The 21,515-nt window shown below is 37.1% G+C and overlaps 1 protein-coding gene across 50 annotated transcripts in view; it reads right to left on the minus strand.

The window, feature by feature from the left end:
• RBFOX1 (RNA binding fox-1 homolog 1) overlaps nt 1–21,515 on the minus strand; it is a 910,365-nt gene that overhangs the window by 64,741 nt on the left and 824,109 nt on the right. For 39 of the 50 annotated variants that reach the window (XM_074599134.1, XM_074599132.1, XM_074599124.1 and 36 more), the window contains 2 exons: nt 21,102–21,155; nt 3,570–3,650 (listed from right to left, as the gene is read on the minus strand). In XM_074599134.1, coding sequence (XP_074455235.1) covers nt 3,570–3,650; nt 21,102–21,155 — 135 coding nt within the window. The remainder of the gene's footprint in view (nt 1–3,569; nt 3,651–21,101; nt 21,156–21,515) is intronic. The other 11 variants (XM_074599130.1, XM_074599135.1, XM_074599146.1 and 8 more) reach the window with 1 other exon arrangement.

Genomic DNA, 21,515 nt, shown 5'->3' on the forward strand with positions numbered 1-21,515 from the left:
GACTGTCCTTTGGAACAGTGATATAGATATTCAGTGACAGAACATTTTTCTTCCTTTGAATCTTCCTTTTGTCCAGCAGGGTCTTAATATTCTCATGGATCCTATTCTTGAGTGGCTTCAATTTGGAAAAGTTCCAAAATTTTTCTGGATACTTTTCTTATTTAACAGTAGGTACAAATTTCTTCAGGATTTTAAAATTTCCTGTAGAAGCAACTAGTCTAAAGAAGTGGGGGCAAAAAGACACCGTCAGTTATGTGCACCAAATGGATTCATTAAGATTCAGTGAGACACCATGGGCCTCCTTGGAAGCTTCCAGTGAGTGCTTACTTACTCACTGGGACTTGGTGTACTCTAATCTTTACTTTCTGGATGTATCTCCTTCCAATGCTTGTCTACATTCTGCATGAGGACAATGATGAAGAATTTAGCTGAAACCAGTTGTATTAGTTCTGTCCTTGAGATGCCAATGCAATGGGAATCTACAGCAGCCAGGACGCGACCATGAACTTCCTTACTTTGGTTGTCTCGGTAAGACAAAGAATCTGTCCCACCAAGGGACACGAACACATTTGCATGCTGAAACTATGCTTTCTACATAACGAATTATCTATTCCCAGAATAGATGTGCAAATGAAAAACTGATCCAGGCCCCATCTTCTCCTTCAGCATAAGAGAACAGATGAGGCATGAGAGACTATTGCTACTGATTTGTTCCACTGCTTGCAGAAGAAACAGCTCATTTCTTTCTGTATTATGCGAAGGGCCAGAAGTGATGGAAGGAAGCAGAGCCATGTTTTCATCTCCTGACACATGCAGAGGTGTAACTGATCACTATACTGGGAAACGTACAATGTGATACATTAAATATATCCTGGGGAAATAAAACATCAGAAGGGAAAGAGCAGCTCCAAGAATTGCACTCTTCTTTCTGACTAGCCAAAATTATGGCGTAGAAGTGTTCAGAGTCACCAGAGACTACTAATGACCAACACAATTAAAAGCCAAAAAGTTAAGTAAGAAATACAGCTAGCCAAATTAAGAAAAATATGTTTTACAACCATGTTTCCATCCTTCATTCCTTATAGAATATAAGTCGGGGTGAAATATGAACAGTCAAGTTAAAGACAACATTTCTAAAAATGGGGACTATCCTCTTCCAAGTATCTGAAAATTCCTAAATGCCATTAGCATTTAATGAACTCCAAACCTCTAAGACAGCTTTAAAAATCTCAGCTGACCCTTTCCCTTCTGCTAAAACAAGCACAAGTTTAAAACCTCTTAATTCTTACATTGTAAGCTGTTCTGAAATATTACATGGTTACAATACTGGCAGTAACAGAATAAATGATTAACAATTCTTTCAAAGATGAAGGCTGCAATATTGTTGTCTACATGGAACGATAATAGTAAAAGTATCAGTCTCCCAGACATTAACGTTGACTTATCGGTTATCGTTTCAATATTACAGATGTGCGTTAAAAATAGAGTATAGAAGATCTTTAAAATAATAAAAGAAAGAAAATGAGACAAAATTTGAGCTTCATTTCTATTAACTTCTTAGTAGAATTTCCTACAGAAATGGAACTATTTTACATTTTTATTGAAAGTTTGTAATGAGGAGAAATAAAAAAACTAATTACAATCATTAGTAATTATAGCGATTTTGTATTATTAGGAGTTGTGACCCTGTGGGGGAAACTACATTTTGGCAATATGAAATACTATACAGAATAAAAGAAAAATCATGACTTGCAGCCACACAGATCCAACAGAAGCGTAACAATTCCTACTGCAAGGGCTACCAGCACTCTCTGTTACGAAACTGCGTATTACACATTGCCCAGTGGGAGGCAGATAGGCAAAGTCTGTTTACTCATGTATTTGGCATAACTGAAAACAAACAGGTGTTTGGTAGGATATCATTATTCAAGGAGCACCACTGCAAAATAAGATTTTTCAAAGGGATTGGCTCATGAGACATAATGGAAACAGTGAAGTATAGAGCTTAGCTAGCTATACAATGACTATCTAGGGATTTAATAATAGTGGAAATACTGTAGGATGTAAACAGCAACCCCAGAAATAAATTTCCTAGGACAGAACTCAGGGAGATAATAGGAGCAACAGGGTAAACTTAAGAAAGGCTTTATTTACAGTAATTTCCAGAAAATAAAACACAAACACTGTCCCTTCTCCTCCAAAAGAAGCTCCCTAACAGTGAGATGAATGAAATGTTTGACTGAAATTCTTTTCCTAGAAAATTATCCAAAGACTGGTATTTCAGTCCAAAGACTGGTATTTCAGTCAAAAAGGAGTAGTGCACTAAAAATGTACTATAGGGAGCACTGATTCAGACAGTAAGTATTTCATCTCTACGTTACTACAAGGATTTAAAAAAACCCACTGCTTGGGAAAGCTGAAATAGCACAAAATATTCTTGGAGCATCTGGAAGCAAAAGCAAATTTAATTGATAATTTCATTTCCAATTTAAAACACTTCGTATATTTTGTTAGTTCGCTACATATTTGTAGAATCCCGATTTGAAAGTAGATCCCATATTTATGCTGTAAAGCAGCAGCTCTAGGGATGATATTCATAGCCTTTGACATAAGAGAGGTACAAGATTGCAGAGATGATCACTATGAAACTCTCTTGTCCTCATTCCTAGTTTTAATGAATAGAAGGAATTATTTTAGTAGCCTAGATAAGCTTTAAAAGAGCAGAATTGCATTCTAGATTGAATACAATCTTCATAAAGAACGTATCTGATAATGTTGTTAAATCAGACAATGGAAAATATTTACTTTGCAGAGGACTGCTGAGAACACACAGCAACCGCTGCTGTTCACCCCCATTCAGCAATTAGTACTGTTTCACTCAGCCAGAGGCTTCTTCATCTAACTAGAGTTCAGAACAGGCATCAGTGGTACCACCAACACGGTCTAAAACACTCTCAGAAGAATCAGTCCCACTTCTGCTGCAGAATTTCACAGGAGACATTGCTACTCCAAAAGTTTGTTCAGAAAAACGGCTGGTAGCCATCTGTGCTTTTAGCTTCTCCTTGCTATTTTCATTAGGGCAGCTTTTTATAATTCAAAATACCCACTTGCACACATTCTTTTTCCCTTTGTAAATAAATATTTTGTAAATATTCATTTTCTTCCCGATCCAATAAAATGGTGGCACAATAGGAGACTTTTTGTTTATTAAAGTTGTGACCAGGAAGGAAAAAGAAACACAACTTCGTCTTCTACACAAAATGCAGAGTGTGCAACAGTACTGGATTCCAAAAAATGTCAGTGTTACCATAGAACTTTTGAGCAATTCTCTAGAACATTGTAATATAGGCCATCTTTTATTAAAAAAAAATAAATAATTATATATATATACTTTGAAATTAAAAATGCAACTAAAACCACTGAATTATCCGTTGACATTACTTACACACGTTATAAACACCACATTTGCAAGAGCTATTGGGAAAGTTTACAGTTTATGGGGGCTTAATTCACATTAATGTGTTTTTGTCACAAAACAAAACAAGAAAAGAGCCGTAACACTAGCTTACTTGTGGATGTGTATACTAGTGAACTGGGGGCACTGTACACGGGAGATCCCTCCTGGTTTGCCTGGCACAGCAGCACCCTGCCTACAAGAAAGAGAGAGAGAGTGGTATCTGGTTTTGGAACACTCGAACTAAACCTCAATTTTGTATCTCAAAACAGAAATAAAGTCATAACCGGAGCAGTGCAGTGACGCGGGGGCACTTCTTGTCCTTTGGCTTCAAAGCAGAAAGAGCCCCAATAAACACGTACAATTTTACATATGAAAAAAGCAAAACACAGACATCCCCCCTGCCCACCCCCAAACACAAACACCCTTTTTATCACCTGGGGAAGGCGGTGGATGCCCTGTGTGTTCCCAGCGTTCCCCAGTCCCTGGCCCAGCTCCTATCTCTCCCTCTCGGCCCTGTCTCTGGCTCCGCTGCTAACAGCGGCCATGGACCCCCCCTCGCCACCCACCTACCAACTTCTCCTCTCCCCAGCTCTGGCTGCTCAAGCACACACAGCAGACACATCAGACTGCAAAGCTCCCATTTGCAGACGTCAGGCCACGTGTGATCTCCGTTACATCGCTTAAATTAACGCTGGTGCAAGTGAAACTGAAATATTACTAATACATGTGAGGATTTCGGTATTTTTTGCTCAATGAGAAATACATAAACATAAGCTACTTTCCCATATATAAGCGGGATTCAGGATTAACAGCAAAACCAAATAAAAGAAATGAAACCATTTTTTTAAAAAGGAAAAAAATGTAAAAGTAATAACCAAACTGATTTAAAACAACACTTTTGCAATGCATGTTCATTTGGAACAAATGACTGAAGTTTAGGCTCATTTCCTTTTTTTTTTTTTTAACATGATCTTAAATAAAATGCCTTACTATTTCAACATCTTTCTTAAAATTACATTTTAGCAGCCTTAGCTGAATAAAGATTGAACATCGATTAGATGTAGAAACACCTATACTTTCATACTGGGGAAAAAAACCTTCTGCGCTTCTGGAATACAGTCCACCAGGAAGAGCAGGATGTGACACATCTGTTTTGCAGATATATGTGTATATACCTGTATACACACACACACAAAAATATATATATATATATACATACACTGACATACGTCAAGCTGTCAGGGTTTGTGAATCATGGAATTTCAAGAATAATTGTATTTACAAGATGATTTGCGAGACTTTAGAAGTTGTGCATTGACTTATATGCAACATAATTCAACAGAGTTGAGTCAAACATGTTTGGAAGGGGAAGATTAATTACAAACGGCAGGCATGTTTTCCATACAGTGTTTCAAGGGCAATTCTCAACTTACATTCAGTTACCAGACCAGAGTTCTTTCAAAAAATGGTTTAAAAAAAAAATAAAAAAAAATCTGTCATTAACAAGTTCTTTGATTATTGCTTGCAGCTAGCAGTTGAAGTGGAAATACAGCAAACACCAAAAGAAAATAATTCTTGTAATTTATGCAATTTAGCTAAGACTGTGAGCACTGTGATCTCCTGAAATATTATGCTTCTCACCTTCCCAGACAATAGCGCACCCTGAACTAACAGAATTGGGAAATGCTTACTCTTTTTTGAACGATCCACTACTGATCTGAAAGACAAAACAAGCTCTAAATCCTGGTTTCCCCCCCCACTTCGCTTTAAGACAGCATATAGTTGACTATATTGATATCTATCTCAGCCTTTCAAAAAAATCCACAACCAGCAGCTGTTAAATGAACATGCACCTATCGAGAACCTAACAGCAAGCATCATTTTCCAGCTAGTAGATAAAGGGGACCCCTCAACACTCTGGGCACTAGGAATGCGGACATTGGAACACGGATGTATTTAACACCGTAGACGCTTCAGAACTTGTGCTACTGGAGAAGCCTGAAGCTGAGACGCCTGAAGCTGAAGGCGTAGAGGCGTTCATCCCGCTGAACGAAATGCGGACAGGAAAGGAATTATCACTATCAGTAATTTTCATTAGGTTTTAAGAATAATGTAACTATGACTTCAGTATATTTAGTAAGTATATAAAGGTTGTTATAAATTGAAGATAATAGTTTATTTATATTATTCAACACACATTCTAGATGATACTTTGCTTGTTCCATGGTCTGTAGATATTTTCCTATTCTTTGGAGCTATCATTCTTACTTTTTTTTTCTGATTTCATCTCATATAAATCTTATTTTCCTTACTTGAGTCTTCTAATTTCTAATGAAAGTACTTCAAAACAGATGCTTTTTTCACCCATGCTACTACAGTGTATTTAATTTGTTGCATAGAGCTTTCTAATTATATTTCGACAATCTGCCTTCAAATTTGTACATAAAATTAATACTAATACCTAAAACACTATTATTAGATTTTGTTAGAAATATATGGAACTTTTGAACCTACTTTTGGGAGAAAACATTATTTCTGCTGCATCTAATTTTGGTATTATAAGTATTTAAATTGTAATTAATACAAGTGGGGAAAGACTGAATTTTTTTACAATAAAATCTTCTGGATAAAATTCAGAACATTGAAACAATCTATAAATTCCCTGAAGGGAAAAAAAAATATATTTTTCCTCTAGAATACTAAATTCTAGTATGACAGAATAAAGAGTGAGGATTTTTTTTTTTAAGAAAGGGGATTTTAATATAAAGTTCTTACTATGTCTGCTCAAACCGTAGTTTAACAATATCATGGAGCTGATGAACTTCAAAAAATTACAGCCAGGCAAGAGTTCATCTTTAATTCTTCAATGTCTGATATTTTCTCATTAAGAACAATCTGCACACTTTTTTGCTTTTCGTCAATATAAGCATCTACTTGTTCGGCCACAGCAGGCATGTGCCCAGCGATACAGGGTTTTGGACATCAGCAGCAGCAAAGCTCTCCTGACTCACTCCATCAAAAGGATCAGAAAAATATTAGCAAAGACAACTGCAGAGCTTGGGCACACAGGAGAGCTTTAGACAGCCCAGTGGCAGAAGGGAAACTGAGGCAGCCATGTTGCTGGGTGTAACGGGGGGGTGGGGGTGGGTCTGGGAGGGCTGGACGAGGCGGCGGGTTGTGCCGCACGCAGCAGGTGGCTGTGCTGGGGCAGGGCAGGGTGATGTCCCCTCAGCAGCGACTGCAGACATCCCCCAGCCCGATTCACCGCCTGGCACACAGGCTGGCAGCACGGACCAAAACATACCTCTCAAGATCAAAAAAAAAATATTCCCACTCATACTTCTCTTCCTCCGATGTTCTCTCCTACAGTCCATGATTAAGAACGTACCGTTTGATTAGGTCCTTTGTTGAAGCACTATAGTTATTTTGAGAAAATAATTACACTTAAAAAATTCAGGGCTGTGAGGAAAATGATGTGAAGTCATGAATATTTTTAGAATACCAAAAATCCAGTTCCCAGCGGTTCCAAGATATTTTGTGAGAAGCATTTTTCTAATTTTTTTCAAACTTTCAAAAATAAATTTTTGTGTATAGTTCTTATTTAAAAGATTTATATAAATTAATCTACAGATCGTAAGTGGAAATACCAACGTACAAGTGATGATGCACAGGCTACTCACTGGCTCATACATGACATTGGACAACGTTCATTGTATTTCTCAAATACTTGGGTAGCTGCGAAGAAGTAACCAGGATCAACAACAGGAGGATTTTCCAATAAATTATAAAGGATTTTAAATCACTTCTGCTAAAGACAGCTTCTAGGTCTAACTGTAACCACTGTGCAGCCAGCACTACAGACAGCTTAGGAGTAAAGATCTGGAATAAGTTTAAAAGAATCTGCACCATTAGTTGGAATCTCCTATGGCATCCTTTGTGGAAATACAAATCGAAATGTTTTCAGCAGAAAAAAAAAAATCATACCGTTAGTCCAGATTAGACTGCTGATGTGCAATTAACAGCACTGCAAGGGAATAGTTCTCTCCCATCACAGAAAGCAGATGAAACCTTTAGAAGCCTTCACTACCAGAACTGTATAAAGTTGATACACCATTACTAAGAACCTGAGTTTACAATGCATCACCTCCCCGTGTAGATGGCTTTAGCACCTTTGCCTTCGAACAAAAAGTTTCCAATTTACCATGCTGTTACTTATTCTCCCAGGATTTCTGGGAATTTACAAAAGGGAAGAGGACAGAAGTTGCACCTTAGCACACTCTTACATTCCAGGCAAAACCCCAGCGAGTAACTAGTCAGACAAAAGGGGAAAACTGATTTCATGCTTTCACTCTGGGAATCCTAAAAATCACAGCTTCATATAAAGCTCTTCAGACAGCTCCAAAGATGACAGTGATACTGAGCTCTATATAGGGTACAACTACGGCCGTCGTAACAAGAGGGTAATCACATAAGCATTCTCAGGGGCAGAAATTAATGAAGTCAGTATCCAGGACCAGTCTACATTGAGTATTAGTGCACAGGTAGCTAAAATCCGAGTTCATAATACAGGAACTAAGGAAGTTACTACATACAAGGAGATTTAGTGACGATTATATCTCTCTAATCCATTGTGCACTCAGCTTCCCAGGTAAAGCAGCTCTTCTTTACACATATTTATTCTATTGTGTTACCAATACAAACCTCTTAACTTTTTGGCAACTAAGTACCAGTCCATACATTCTATAATACTATTTACCAAAAGAGAAACGCAAACAAACCCACCGGAAAGAGTGAGTAAAAACTAAAAATACTTGTGTCTCATTTTGTCTATATTATAATAAATGTTATTTTTATTACTCTAATCTAAAAGCTGCATTATTTATTATACTCAGCGATTGTTATTTCATGTTCCCTTTCCCCCAATACAGCTGGATGTTACACAGCCCAACCTTCTCTCAGTCATTCTGATCACTGCGTTTCTTTGTACCTTTTGCAACAACTATTTTTCCTATACACTTAATTCCTCTTTCTCATACAATGCATGACAAAAACTATAAGGCTGCATCTCTCACGAACATATCAGGAGATTTGCTAGTGTATCAAAGGTCCTCATAAACAATCCATGTCTGCTCTAGATTTGCTGTTCTAAAAGTGTAATTTAATATTGGCCTTTCCAGACAGAAATAGCATTATCTTCGTTCTGGTCTGAAATTTTGTTCTATGATGGGTTATTTCAAAATGTGTCCCAGAAATGGATCAGAAACACCTACAAAGCCACTGTTGTACGCAATAGTGCATGTTAGCTTCTATTGCCCCATCTGACTCGGGAATCTAAAGAGTGTATCTTGAATACATAACTGTCGTTTAGTGTTCTCTTAGCCCTCATTATCTACAGCCAACTACACAGCCCTAGTATGCTTTTAAATATGCTGTTAATTTTAAAAAGTGCTTCTTGAGTGCCTGCAGTTATTTGGGATCCTTCTGTAAATGGAATAATACTCCTTCAGATTTTAACACAGCCATCCATGGATGATTGTGTTGACTCATTGAATTGTTTAATCCATTATTAACAAGGAATAAAGCAGCAGCATCCCAAAATGCACACCTCCTTTCTTCCAATATATTAAAAATATATTATTATCACCTCTCTTAGAGTGTCAACAAAACACTCGGTGAACTCCGGCAACAACTAAGAGAACAACGACTCAGGGAACAGCAATGCACGTTACAACAAACAATTTGTATGCCATCCTTCCAATTCTTCTTTGCTGGTCGTATCATTCCAGGCTTTTGGGAAACAGAGCTCTCCCCCCATTATACAAGCTCAGTGTCCAAAACTAAGTCACATACCGGGACTGGTAGGTGGTTATATCAGGTAAGTAAAAATTGGGTGAGTAACAAAGTCTGCAGCTCTGGTAAGAATTCTGTGTGAGATTCTCCTGATTTCCCTTCTCCCCACCTCTTCCTTTTGTATATAACTCATCACAAGGTAACAAGGGTCTCTCCTCCTCCAGGACCTTACACACCATACACAACTGATCAAACTACTTACCAGTATGTACCATGGTGCCTTAGACTGGGAAAGACCTTGCAAATAGCACAGGAGCTGGGAAGGGGCAAGTTCTTTTAAACTCTGCTCCCATGCCAACGTCCTTTTCCTGCTTCACAACACAACGACTTGCTTTAAACCTTCATCCACTTCATCAATGAGAAGTTGATCCACTACCGATCCACTAGAATTCTCAAAGATTGCTTTAGGAGGAACAGCTTGACAATATTCACTGTTTTTTTAGTGGCAAATTTAGGCTGTGCCACGGTACTGTTGGTATGTGGCAAAGTAATGGCAGCTTAAAACCACACAATTGCTTCTGTTTTCATTAGCATGCCAACATCACCATAGACCGGCTGTGTTTTGCAGGAACAATTTATGTAATGTTTCCATTTACAATGGGAAAGAGTTGCAATAATCCTCCCTTTCCAAATATAATTTAAAAATTACTAATTGGTCACAGACTTTCTTCGTCTTGTAACCAAAATGAAACTATTATGTCACACAAACTCAACCGCTGCTTGTACCAAAATACGTAACAAGCCTACAGAGTTTACCTCTGCTTGTTGGTGAATTCTGATCACTGGAATCCGAGTGTAAATCCTTACTCATAGACTGTCACCAAAAAAATCTAAAACTTGAAAAGCAGTATGTAATCATGTAAAAAATTGGAGTGGTACTGTCAGTATTGCCCATAACTGTAAATTTCTTACAAAAGATATTTACGGCATGATATATATACACACACACAAATTCAGGTGCACATAAATTGATATTCATTGACATTCACTGCCATTATCTTACATTGGGAGATGTGTCCCACTGAAGTTGTTCAGGACCTTTGAAAATCAAACCTTCATTCCTAATCTTTCTAGGTCCTCCTAGCAGACTAAAAGGTATGTAAATGATGATTACTCTTCGATCATTGTAACTTGATCTTGGTTCATTTGTAACTTTGAGAAACAAACACAGGAGAAATTCTGAAGTGTAAATATAAACTCTGAGCTGGTATTATACTATTCTTGAAATAGGATACTTGAGAATATAAAAAAAAATACATTTATATTCTGCTGATAACTAAAATGGGTCACATTCATACATCTGCCTGATGAATAAAGACTGCAATACGAATAGAAAAACAGAATAAATGAAACTGGAGCGTTTCTGCTCAGACACAAACACTACGGTTTCACCATGGCCCTGGAGGGATTACAAGTAGATGTGTTTATACTTTATCCTCTCATATCGTGTCATGACACTATTTTCTGTGTAAATTACCTATTTCGGTAAATCGATCAGACAGAGATGCAAATCTAATGCAATTAGATGCAGAGATGCAAATTACTAATCCCTCAGTTCTGTTTGCTTACCCCAATGGATGTTGGTTTTAACTTACAAATAAAATTCTGTTCTGAAAGACAAGCTGAGAATATAAAAGAGCAAAAATTGAATCATCATGCGTAATCCTGGCTTCAGTTAGTCTGTTTCCTCCCTAGCCCATTCAGATTCCAGAATTTCGGGAGCATGAAAAAACATTACAAAAATGGTAATGCAATGTTTCCAAACTTTCCAAACCACTCACTTTTACTAGAAGCAGTTCTGGGCATGGAGATTTCCCCCAAAACAATTTTCACAAAGAAAATCCGACAGCGCCAAACTGGCAGAGATTGCATACCATCGCAAAGCACAGCTTCATCTCAGCTACCTCCATAAATGAGTAAACGAATGAAAGCTCACTATTTTGAAATTTATTCTCAAGAAGTATTATGGAATGCAGTTATAATGCAAATGTATTGGGGATTCTGTCATGCAATGCTCGAAATGGTAAAATGCAGAAGACAAAGCAGAAAACATTAGCCATGTCTTTGTAATACAATTCAACATAATCTTAAACTGCTTTAGCATTAATTTACAGATGTAATCAAGGTTTAACGCGTAGTGGAGTTGTTTTCCATTACATTTTAACTGTATTAACTTCACATTTCATATATTACTTTATTACTTTCCATTTCAGAATAGTTTGTGTGCCTGACTGTCCATCCTAACAAATGGATCTTCCTAACTTTGTTATTCTTCTAATCAGAGGAATTTATTCCTCTGCATAACTGCTATTAACTTATCCAGCATTGCAAATATCCCACCCAGTCCTGAACAAACAAGTGTTTTAGTGATGACCTTGTAGTTTGTCTTGAATTTTCCTCTAAGAGACTCTTACGCCATTGTTTTTCAAGGAAATCCATAACCGTTATCTGAATTACAGTCTCAGTTTTATTCTATCAGCCAACCACCTTGCATACTGTAGCCTAGACCTCGGGCCCAGACAGTGCGCACCCAGGCTGACCTCTATTGTCAACTAATTGGTGAGACAGTCCCAGTAGCTATAAACCAGCTGGTTTTATATCTGGCCTCTAAACCCACATCACACACAGTCTGGAGAGTTTGCTCTGGACCAGGTTTAGTCTTGTCCCCTGAAGACGAGAACCCCGGCACACAGGGTTCAAAGCTGTCCAAAAGCCAATCTGCGTGACATACGACAGTCCGTGTGCACACGGGGCCCCCAGAACAGCTCCCAGGGCAGTTTCTTGCAAACAGAATCTATTTCACATGGACTAAACCTGCTCTGCAAACCCTGAGCCAGCATGTGGCAAGCGGGGATCATTTTTAGATTTACTTAAAGCACATGCAATGCTGCAAACTAATGTAACAACAGGAGGAGGCCAGGGAGACAGTTGTGGGGAAATAAAATCTCAGTATAATGTTTATAATTAGGCAGTTTTAGGTTGCCACCATATTTATTTATTTTTGGTCCGCCACTAATCAGGAAGCCATAGACGACATTTTCACTAACCACTAAATGATGTTTAAATAAGAGAAGTCCAAGCATTATTTTTTCTCAAAAGATTCTCTTTGTGAGTAAAGCATAGTACTTTACCTTTTAAGTCCTTTAAAAATTAACCAATTATATCCACATTAAAAAAACATTTGAGCAAACATGCAAGAAGTTAGAAGCAATGAAAAAAAAAACAAAGAAAGGACAGTATTACTCCTGCTTGATCAGAATGCTTTCTTTTGTTTTATTAAAGTAACGTTTAAACAAACAAGGCAAACTGCATACTACCTGAAATTAGGAGAAACATGGAAACACGGCCAGCAGATGAAGAGCTGTTATTATTCCCCCAACACAGACACACCTGGTGCCAGGAAGACTGCACCTGGAGTACTGCAGCCAGTTTTTAAACTTACTGCCCCTGCAGTTCAACTGAAATGTGGAGAAAGCGGAGGATATATTGGACTGAAATCAAGGTGGGCAGGCGTCTAGAGCTCATCTCCTGTGAAGGGAAATTGAGGGAACTGAACTCGATTAGTTTGGCAAAGAGGAAGTTAGAAGGTAATCTAACAGTTTTTGCTACTTGAAGGGAAGTTACAAAGATGATGGAGCCACATTGGAAGGTTAGCAGATAATAATACAAAAGGTCAATGTCCCACCAACTGTAGCTTGGGACGTTTATGTTGGACATTAGGAAAACCTTTTTCACTAGAAAGGCAGTGCAACACTGGAAAAGATTACTCAAAGAAGATCATATATCTCTTTGTCGATGCATACAAATTCATGGCTCACCTGATCTAGCACTGGTGCTAGTCCTGCTTGAAAATGTAAGTTGGACTGCATGACCTCCAGAAGTCAGTCCCAACCCACATTTCTATGATTTTGTTAAGAAGTGTCTGGTCCAGTGTCAAAAATCTTATTTCACAGGTGTGAAATGTCCAGGTTAGAGTATGATCACCACTGCATTCCACAATGATTATGCTAGATCTGGGGGGGCTGCTCAAATGTATTATAGCAGCTCACCAGGGAAAAGAGAAGGATTACGGACAGAAGAATGTTCCTTCAAGCAAAAGAAGCCTTAAATTAAACACAGGTATGTATCTGAGATGAGCCCCACTACCTGACTAGCTGGCAACTCAGCTGAACAGATCATTTGACTACAAAACTAAAAGTCAGGATGTAATCTGACTACTTTAACTTGGTGGCCATTGACTGTAATGCAAGAATGGGGCCTTCACATTGCCTCTACAGTCTCAACCATCCTGACATCATTTGGGTGGCATTTTGATGTGTTGGATGTGATCAAAAAAACCTAAGTTTTCAAAATCATCAAAAGCATGCGCCTAAGGTAAAGTACAAGAAGACAGCAAGCATGATACTCTTCTCAGGTGTTATCCTAGTTTCCAACCATTTGCAGCTCAAGGACTTCCTAAGCCCAAAGCAGCTTCTGAGTATTCAATAATGGTCAGTGGATTTCCCTCCCATGAGCTAACTATAACATACTTTTAACGTGCATGGTGTTCTCTGCTAGAATAAGATACTAAATCAAGTAAATTCCAATAAACGTAACCACATTTAATTATGATTATTCCTGGTGCTGTATTCATCCACCGACTCACAGAACATGTGTTAAAGAAGAATTCTTTAACTAACTCACTCATGCACACGAATTTATCATTCCAAGCCTAGCTCATACACGTTGCTTTATCTTTGGGTCAGACATTCTAAGAGGAGCAACTTTACCTAAAGAAAACAAGAAATTTTCATAAGCGCTACCCAGCAAAACTACCACTGAGGAAATGTATTACCTAGCAGTTCAAAGGGAAAAGCAGGTTTTTGAGTTAGGATCTCAGAACAAGGAAAGGCATCTTACTCCTTTGTAAAAAACACGCAAGGCATACAAGAGGAACAGAGGCTAGACAACTTTTACTATTTATTACCCCTGCTTCCTTCCTTTCAAAATCTATTTTAAATAGACCTTTTCTGTTCCTCTATGTATTACCTCATTTCTACACCTTTTTTCCACCACAGAACAGCTAATGTAACAATTCTTCACCTTGCCTCCCTGCCTCAACTTTGTGCTTTGCCCCCACGCCAGCTCTATCAACTTCTTGGCACTGTTTTGTCATCTCAGAGTATTCTTTTCCTACATAGAGTAACTACTGACATGACTTCTAAAAAAATTTTCATCATCAGAGATCTGCCCTGTCACTGGAGAATGGTATAAGGCTGTTGATACTGCACCACAGCGGGGATGCGGCACCTGCACTTAAGAACTCCAAATCCGTTGAGTCCAGGGAGTGAGACAGGGTCAGCGGGGTTTTGCTGTGTCGTCACCTAAGGCTAGTTCAAGTGGGATATCTCAGTAGCACTAACTCAGGCTGATTTGCAGAAAACTCAAGACCTACGTCTCAGCAAGACTGTACCAACAAGCAGACAGATCCAAACACACACCCACACCCCCCAAAACTTTCTCCTGTTTTGAAAGAACTCCAACTTCCAGCAAATATCCAGTTTCTGTTTTTCCAGATTCTATTTGTGCACAAATTCATCATAATCCAGTTTCAAATGATTCCTCTGTACCAGACCGTGGTCAAAAATCCTGAACTTTTACACTGAAGAAGCAGGAACTCCCTTCTTAATCATTCTCTATCTTCTTGTATAAAGCTCTATCTACAGTTGAAGATTTACCATGAAATAATCAAGTGTACGGAATTTCTTTTAAAGATCACATAGGAACAGTATCAAAGCCTAAGTGCGTACTGTGTTATTAAATATACATCCAAACAGAAAAAAACATCTTTAAAGGGGGAATACTGACAGTATCTGTGGTTTTCTCTTTAAAATGTGCAGACTTCGATAGAACGATAAATATAGGTCGATTAACCTTGCTCCAGATTTGAACGTATAACCAATTAACTTAACTGATCTTTCAAAAAATAACATTCACTGGCATTATTCTTTGAATAATCCTTGTTCATTTTCCATGATGGTATACATTTTAATGAAAAACTCATTATAATGTAGCATAAGGCATAATTAATTCTGGAAGAATTTTTTTAAGTAAATAGCTATTACAGATGCTGAATTCCATTTTTCTAGTGGCTTTATTAATCTTCCATAAACCAGTATTTCCACTGTAATGGTTTGTAACAGCTCCACAGAAGTTTTAGAAATGCATTAGCTGCCATCAGTGGCGTTAAACTAACTAGGATGTCATCATGTGTATGACGGCACTTGAACATTATGATTTTTGAAACAACAGTTACAGCTTTGTTTTATGCTTTGAAAAGGACCATCTTCATAGAACAGATGCAATATTAAACAATGAATATTTAATTTTTCTGCAGTTAGAAAATTACTTAAACTGTTTAGCTAACAATGTTGAGAATACGTTTAGGAATATCTGCTTAGTCAGTGGCTAAATTCAAATCTAAGTGTATGTAATCAAATTGTAAAATGAATTAGTCTATATAGTAACAGCCAATTTTCACCAAAATTATGCTTTACAGATATGGTACAGTGAACTTTTACCCTAGGATTAGACTTGCTGTGCAAGCATGTAATTCAGCTTCACAAACTCCAAACACCTTCACTGAGAAGTGTTTCTAGGGTATTTGCTGAGCTTATGCAAGAGTCATTTAAATTCAAAGAGAAACACTAGAAAGATGAAATGAATCCCAGGTGCTCTTACACTCCAGAAATAGATGCTTTAAGACACGAACAAAGAGAAACGGTGTTAGAAAACATACAGGAATCCTCTCTTCCCCTGAATTCCTCTTATTTAAGTGCATGTTTCTATATATAGAACTATGGTATTTCTTCACTTCTTAATTATATATAACATTATATTTCAAAGTTTTAAACAAACTTGTGAAAGGAAGTTTGTTACAAAATCTGCTGCTTGGAAGATACTGCTAGCTTCCAAACCCACAGCATGCGAAAAAGCCCCAGGCATCTAAAACTCCTCTGTCTTCTGAGGGCATATAAAATAGTCAAAAGCACAAGCTCTTCCTCTTCCTTTCATTTTAACTGATGGGAAAAATTTTCCAGGCCGCCTTGGAATAACAACTACTAGCTGCTCAAGAAACTGGGTGCCTACAATAGTCCTCACTGGGTTAAGACCATTTATGAAGTGAATACAACTACTAAGCTACGTAGAATGACTCTTGAAACTAGCTTCTGAAAAACTTCTAGCACCTCATGACTATTCAGGAAAAACAGTATTTAATTAGTCGCTTAAGTAAAAGGAGAACGGGGTCTCTGTTACTTGTCATTGAGCTGTGCTCCATGACTTGTTCTAATGGTTGTTCTTTACTAGTCTAAAGTCCTTTCTTTCTCCACTGACAACTTAAAATTTTGAAATTTTTAAAATATTGTTTGTTGGTTATGAATAGATAAGAATATTTCCTCATGCGGGTCACCTCTGAAAGAAGATTCACTAGATTTCCAGGTAATATCTGCAACATCTTTTCCCCCACCTTGCATACTGGTACTGTCAAAAGAAGCCTCTCCAACAGGTAGGCACCCTAAAATATATTTTCTGCCACTTACAAGGACAAAGTCTTCTAAAATGGCCTTACTGTGTCACAAGCTCTCTGCTTTAAAGGACTGATCTGTTGTAGTAATACGGGGGCAACAATACTCTACGTGCCATTACGGAGAGCGCAAGAGATTGCTCAAAAATTCATCATTCCAAAAACCAAAAGAGAAAAAGAACAATCTGCAGTAAGTGAAAGGAACAACATGGAACTTTGCTTTCAGACTGCCTGAGGCTGAAAGGAAGGCTAGGTATCACAGATAAAATATACGCTATATAAAAATAAATAAGCAGGTAAAAATATTATAACAAACCACGGAAATGAATAATGTAACAACTCATGGTAAGAAAGTACCGGCGTACTCCTCCTAAAGTAACCAAACTGCAGATCTGTATTTTGCCAGCCACAGATGAGTGTATAGGAGAAAATAACACGACTCCAGCTTAACATAGCAAAACTATGGGTCGCTATGGGATGGGTTTAAAATTGGATGCATGTACAAATAAATGAAATTTTTGCCCCAGTTTACTTGAAGACTTTGTGAGACAAATCACACAGTCCTTCTTAACAAATCTCTTCACTAGGACCTGCCTGAGAACTTGATAAATAATTTACTGGAAAAGATAAGCTGAAATGGAAATGCTACCTTCTTTAAGCATTGCTTTCTCACAAGGAGGAGAAGCACCTTAAATAGTACCAGTTTATTTACTAGAAGATGACTACTACGTGGACTTAAGTCAGTTTTTTAAAAATTACCTATCAATTACAACATACGGAAAAGTGGAATTTTGCCAAATGCTGAAAATGCTAAATGAAAAAAATCATCATAATTTTTTTTTTTTTTTTAAATGAAATGTCATTTTAGGACTTTCCATCTGACCTGTGGGAAGGGCAGGAGGTGTGCCAGTTAGCCAGTTCACCAGCACACCCACAGTCAGCAGCTGTTAGGGAGCCTTGCGAGGCCTTGGAATTACAACAGCACTCTTCAAATCACGCTTCAGGAACACGTCACTGGAAATCCATATTAATGCTACCATATGACCTAAACAGCCACGTTCCTGGAGCGTTCTAATTTACTACAGCAGGAGCATTTCAAAGAAAAACAGTCTTAGAAAGGCTACTCAGGAAGAAAAATCTACAGTGTTTTGTAAATATATAGTATTTTCCAGTTCCCAAGTAATGCCTTACTTACATAGCGTCTGTTGCGCATCTGCTCTGTATCTTACAGTCTCCATTTTTAGCTGTCATACGTTTCCTCAGTAAAGGTTTTCTTTTACAGAAGTGTACACTCAGAAAAAAAGCAGGGCTATAACAATCATGTCACTGGTCCTACTGTTTACCATTATCTTCAAGGTTTTAGGGTTGATTTACATTGCGTTCCTCCCTATTTGACTTTAATTGTCTGCTTCAAGTTGTCAGGACATAACTATATCTTAGATTTGCATTGCATTAGGGGATCTTTTCCTTTCTCTATTGATCTTGTCTTACGGAGTAATTTAACTCAATTCCAATTTTCCTTTGCATGCGGGGTGCTCTCTATCCAAGGAAGTGAGTTATGTGTATTCAAGTGGTGCATCTTATGAATCTTGTTAAGCTTTACCGCCTTATAGCCCGCACTGATGGAATATTTAATCACAGAAATGAGTTGGCAGATATGATGTACAATACGGTTAAGCCTTGCGGCGTGTGTCTTCACCGGCAATTGAGAAATGGGTGAATTTGCCATTCATCAGTGCCATCCTGACAGCTTTGTATAACCTTCTGTTTTTCCACTTATTTATGAAGATTAAAGGTACTTTAAATCAACAGTTTCTCTGCAAATGTATCATCTTTATTTCAGAAGTGGCCAAATTTTTCATCATTTATTAGGAGGTAAAGGAACTTCTTGCACTGACTATGAAAGAGTTGGTACAATTTTAACATGAAAGGGTTGGAGACAATAATTTAAAAAAGAACTAGAACTTTGACTGTCTTTAAAATCACATTTCTAATTTTATAATCTTCAAAAGTGCAATTGTTTCTTCTCTAGGGAAGGGGGGAACCCCAAAAGAAAGCTATGTCACAGTATTCTATTACAGCCCACAAGAATTGCATTGGTCTTTTACTGTTCCATTTTCTAATGGCTTTAAGAGACCTGCATTGAGCTCTTTTCTTTTTTTTTTTTTTTAAATAAATTGCTTAAATGAAAGTTTAAATGTCTGAGAAAAAAAATTATCTTCTAGTCAATACACAAAATACGCATTTGATATGCATTTTAAAAACCCTCAAAACTGCCTGCATGTATAAACAGAAAAAAAATCTGAAATACAAGAAGTATCTTGATAGAACTTTCTGCATAGGTGTGGTGGAGTGCATGTCATAATTCATAAAATTAAATTAATAATCTCCTAATGGTAATTAAAGATTCTCATTAGAAGGGCAAACACCTCCCTTGTGTTGGCAATAAAAATGCACTCGGGACTTTAGGAGGTTATACAAAAAAAAATCAATAACCTGCCATTTTATAATTAAAAGACAAAATAAATGTTAGGGAAAAGTCCAGTAAATTAGGAAAATTACCTTCAGGAGAGATTGAAAATATTGATTTTAATTTACAAACTACGTGAACTCTTCATGCCCTACTTCATGAGACAATTATAAGTCAGATTGTTAATTCTGCATACATATTAGAAAATTGATTACTGTACTATGGGAATATTATTATATTTGTCATTAACACAAAGTCATTTATATAAAATGACTAATAACTCTTACTTTCTAATTTATGCAGGTTCAGGGTTGGTTCACTAACTACTCAAACGAGATCAATGTTAAATTCCTGTTTCCAATGTAGGCATACATCAAGGAAGGAAATAAATTCTGCCTACACTAAATATTGTAATTCCATGAATGCCAAGTTAGTATTTTTATTATACTGTGCCACTTTTATCCTAATTGGAACATTTTTATCTATCTTAGTAGATGGTACTGGATGTATTATTACAAGCAGCTTTTTTAAAATAAGTATCTGTTTGTAACATTAGTCCTATTTAACATTTTTTCTCTCTTTAAGTCCACTGAACTAATGAAAATTTTTCAGCTTTGTCCAGTGGAGGCTTGAATATCTCCATGCATGGCGATTGCCCAGCTTCTGTGGGCAACCTCTTCCCATGCTTAACCAGCACCTGTGAAAAATGTTTTCCTAATATCTATTCTTTACTTGCTGTAGAGAACATATTCTACAAGTACCTCTTTATCCTCAATTACCTAAGTGTGCGACAATGGGTAAATATTTTTGGTTTTTAAAACACGAGTTATTTGTATCCAGTATATACACACCCAGACAACTGAAAAACAGATGGAAAACTGAAAAAAACCCCAGAGTTCCCCATGAAAGTCATGGAAGAGTCATGTATGATTTTGGAACCTAAGAAAGGAAGGCAACTTTATTACCTACTAGAAGCATTTGGATTTGTGATTATTCCTGTCTCAGATGTAAACTATTAGCTTTCAAAAAATGGCTTTTTTTGACTTGCTAGTGATTATGTTTACCGGAAGGATTCAAATGCCTCTGAAATCAACTGGGTTGATGCCTCTGAAATCTACAGGTTTCAATACTGTTGCTAAAGTACATTTAGAGACTGTTGCCAGCCGTGACTGACTTTGGACAGAAAAAGACTGTAGTATCTCATTAACTCCAAATTGTAACCAGGATCAGAACTTGGTCTCAGTGAAGACTCAGGTGATAATATAGATTCAAAATACAAAAATGTTAAGAAACTGAATAACTAAATATTAAATTTAAAGAAAAACATTCAGGAAAAAAATTACACACACAGATACTCAATACCTCTGTGTGTCTATGTACATGTATATACACAAAATATATATTTATAGATAGATTTTGTGGTGTTGTTGCTCACTAGGCTTAAATAATTCCTGGAGGAAAGTGACTGTACTGAAATATAAAGTAAAATAAAATATAATATAAATAAAATAAAATCTCATGTAAGACTGTGGTATTGCAGTACATTTCATGTTATACTATCTACTTTCCAATAAAAAGGTATTCATATATCTTCTATATAAACTTAAGTATGCCCAGGAACTTCAAATCCTGCGTCACAAATCTGTAAATGACTTGCAGATAACGTGAATCAAACAAAGAAACCAACCCTCACACCAAATGTATGTTTTAAAGAATACTAAAATAAAAGATGGCATGGACAACTATAGTGTAATCCTTACCTGCATAGAATTCTGGACTATAAACTGCACCAACAACTGGATTTAATTTCCAGCCTGCAGCAAACATAAAAACATAATGGAGTTAATATTGCAATTAGTGATGATAATAATAATAATAATGATTTTCTAATTTTAATTTTGTATAGAGGTATACAGATAAAATGGCTTCAAAAAAGGTTTATAGGCATCTTAGTTTACTGATCTTTAATATCAGACCCTGAAGTATGGAAATAAGTAATGAAACAAGGCATTCTCTGGACGTGTAGCACTCGAGTAAATTATCAGGTGAATTACCTTGGCTGCAATGCACAGTTGCCATGGACTTATTACCTTAAATTACGGAATTCAGTCAGAACTAGTTCAGGTATCTCTACATCATGTAGTACCAGAGCAGACCAGGTTTTTTCATTGCTT

The sequence above is a fragment of the Larus michahellis genome, chromosome 8 (genome assembly GCF_964199755.1).
Source record: "Larus michahellis chromosome 8, bLarMic1.1, whole genome shotgun sequence".
NCBI lineage: Eukaryota > Metazoa > Chordata > Aves > Charadriiformes > Laridae > Larus > Larus michahellis.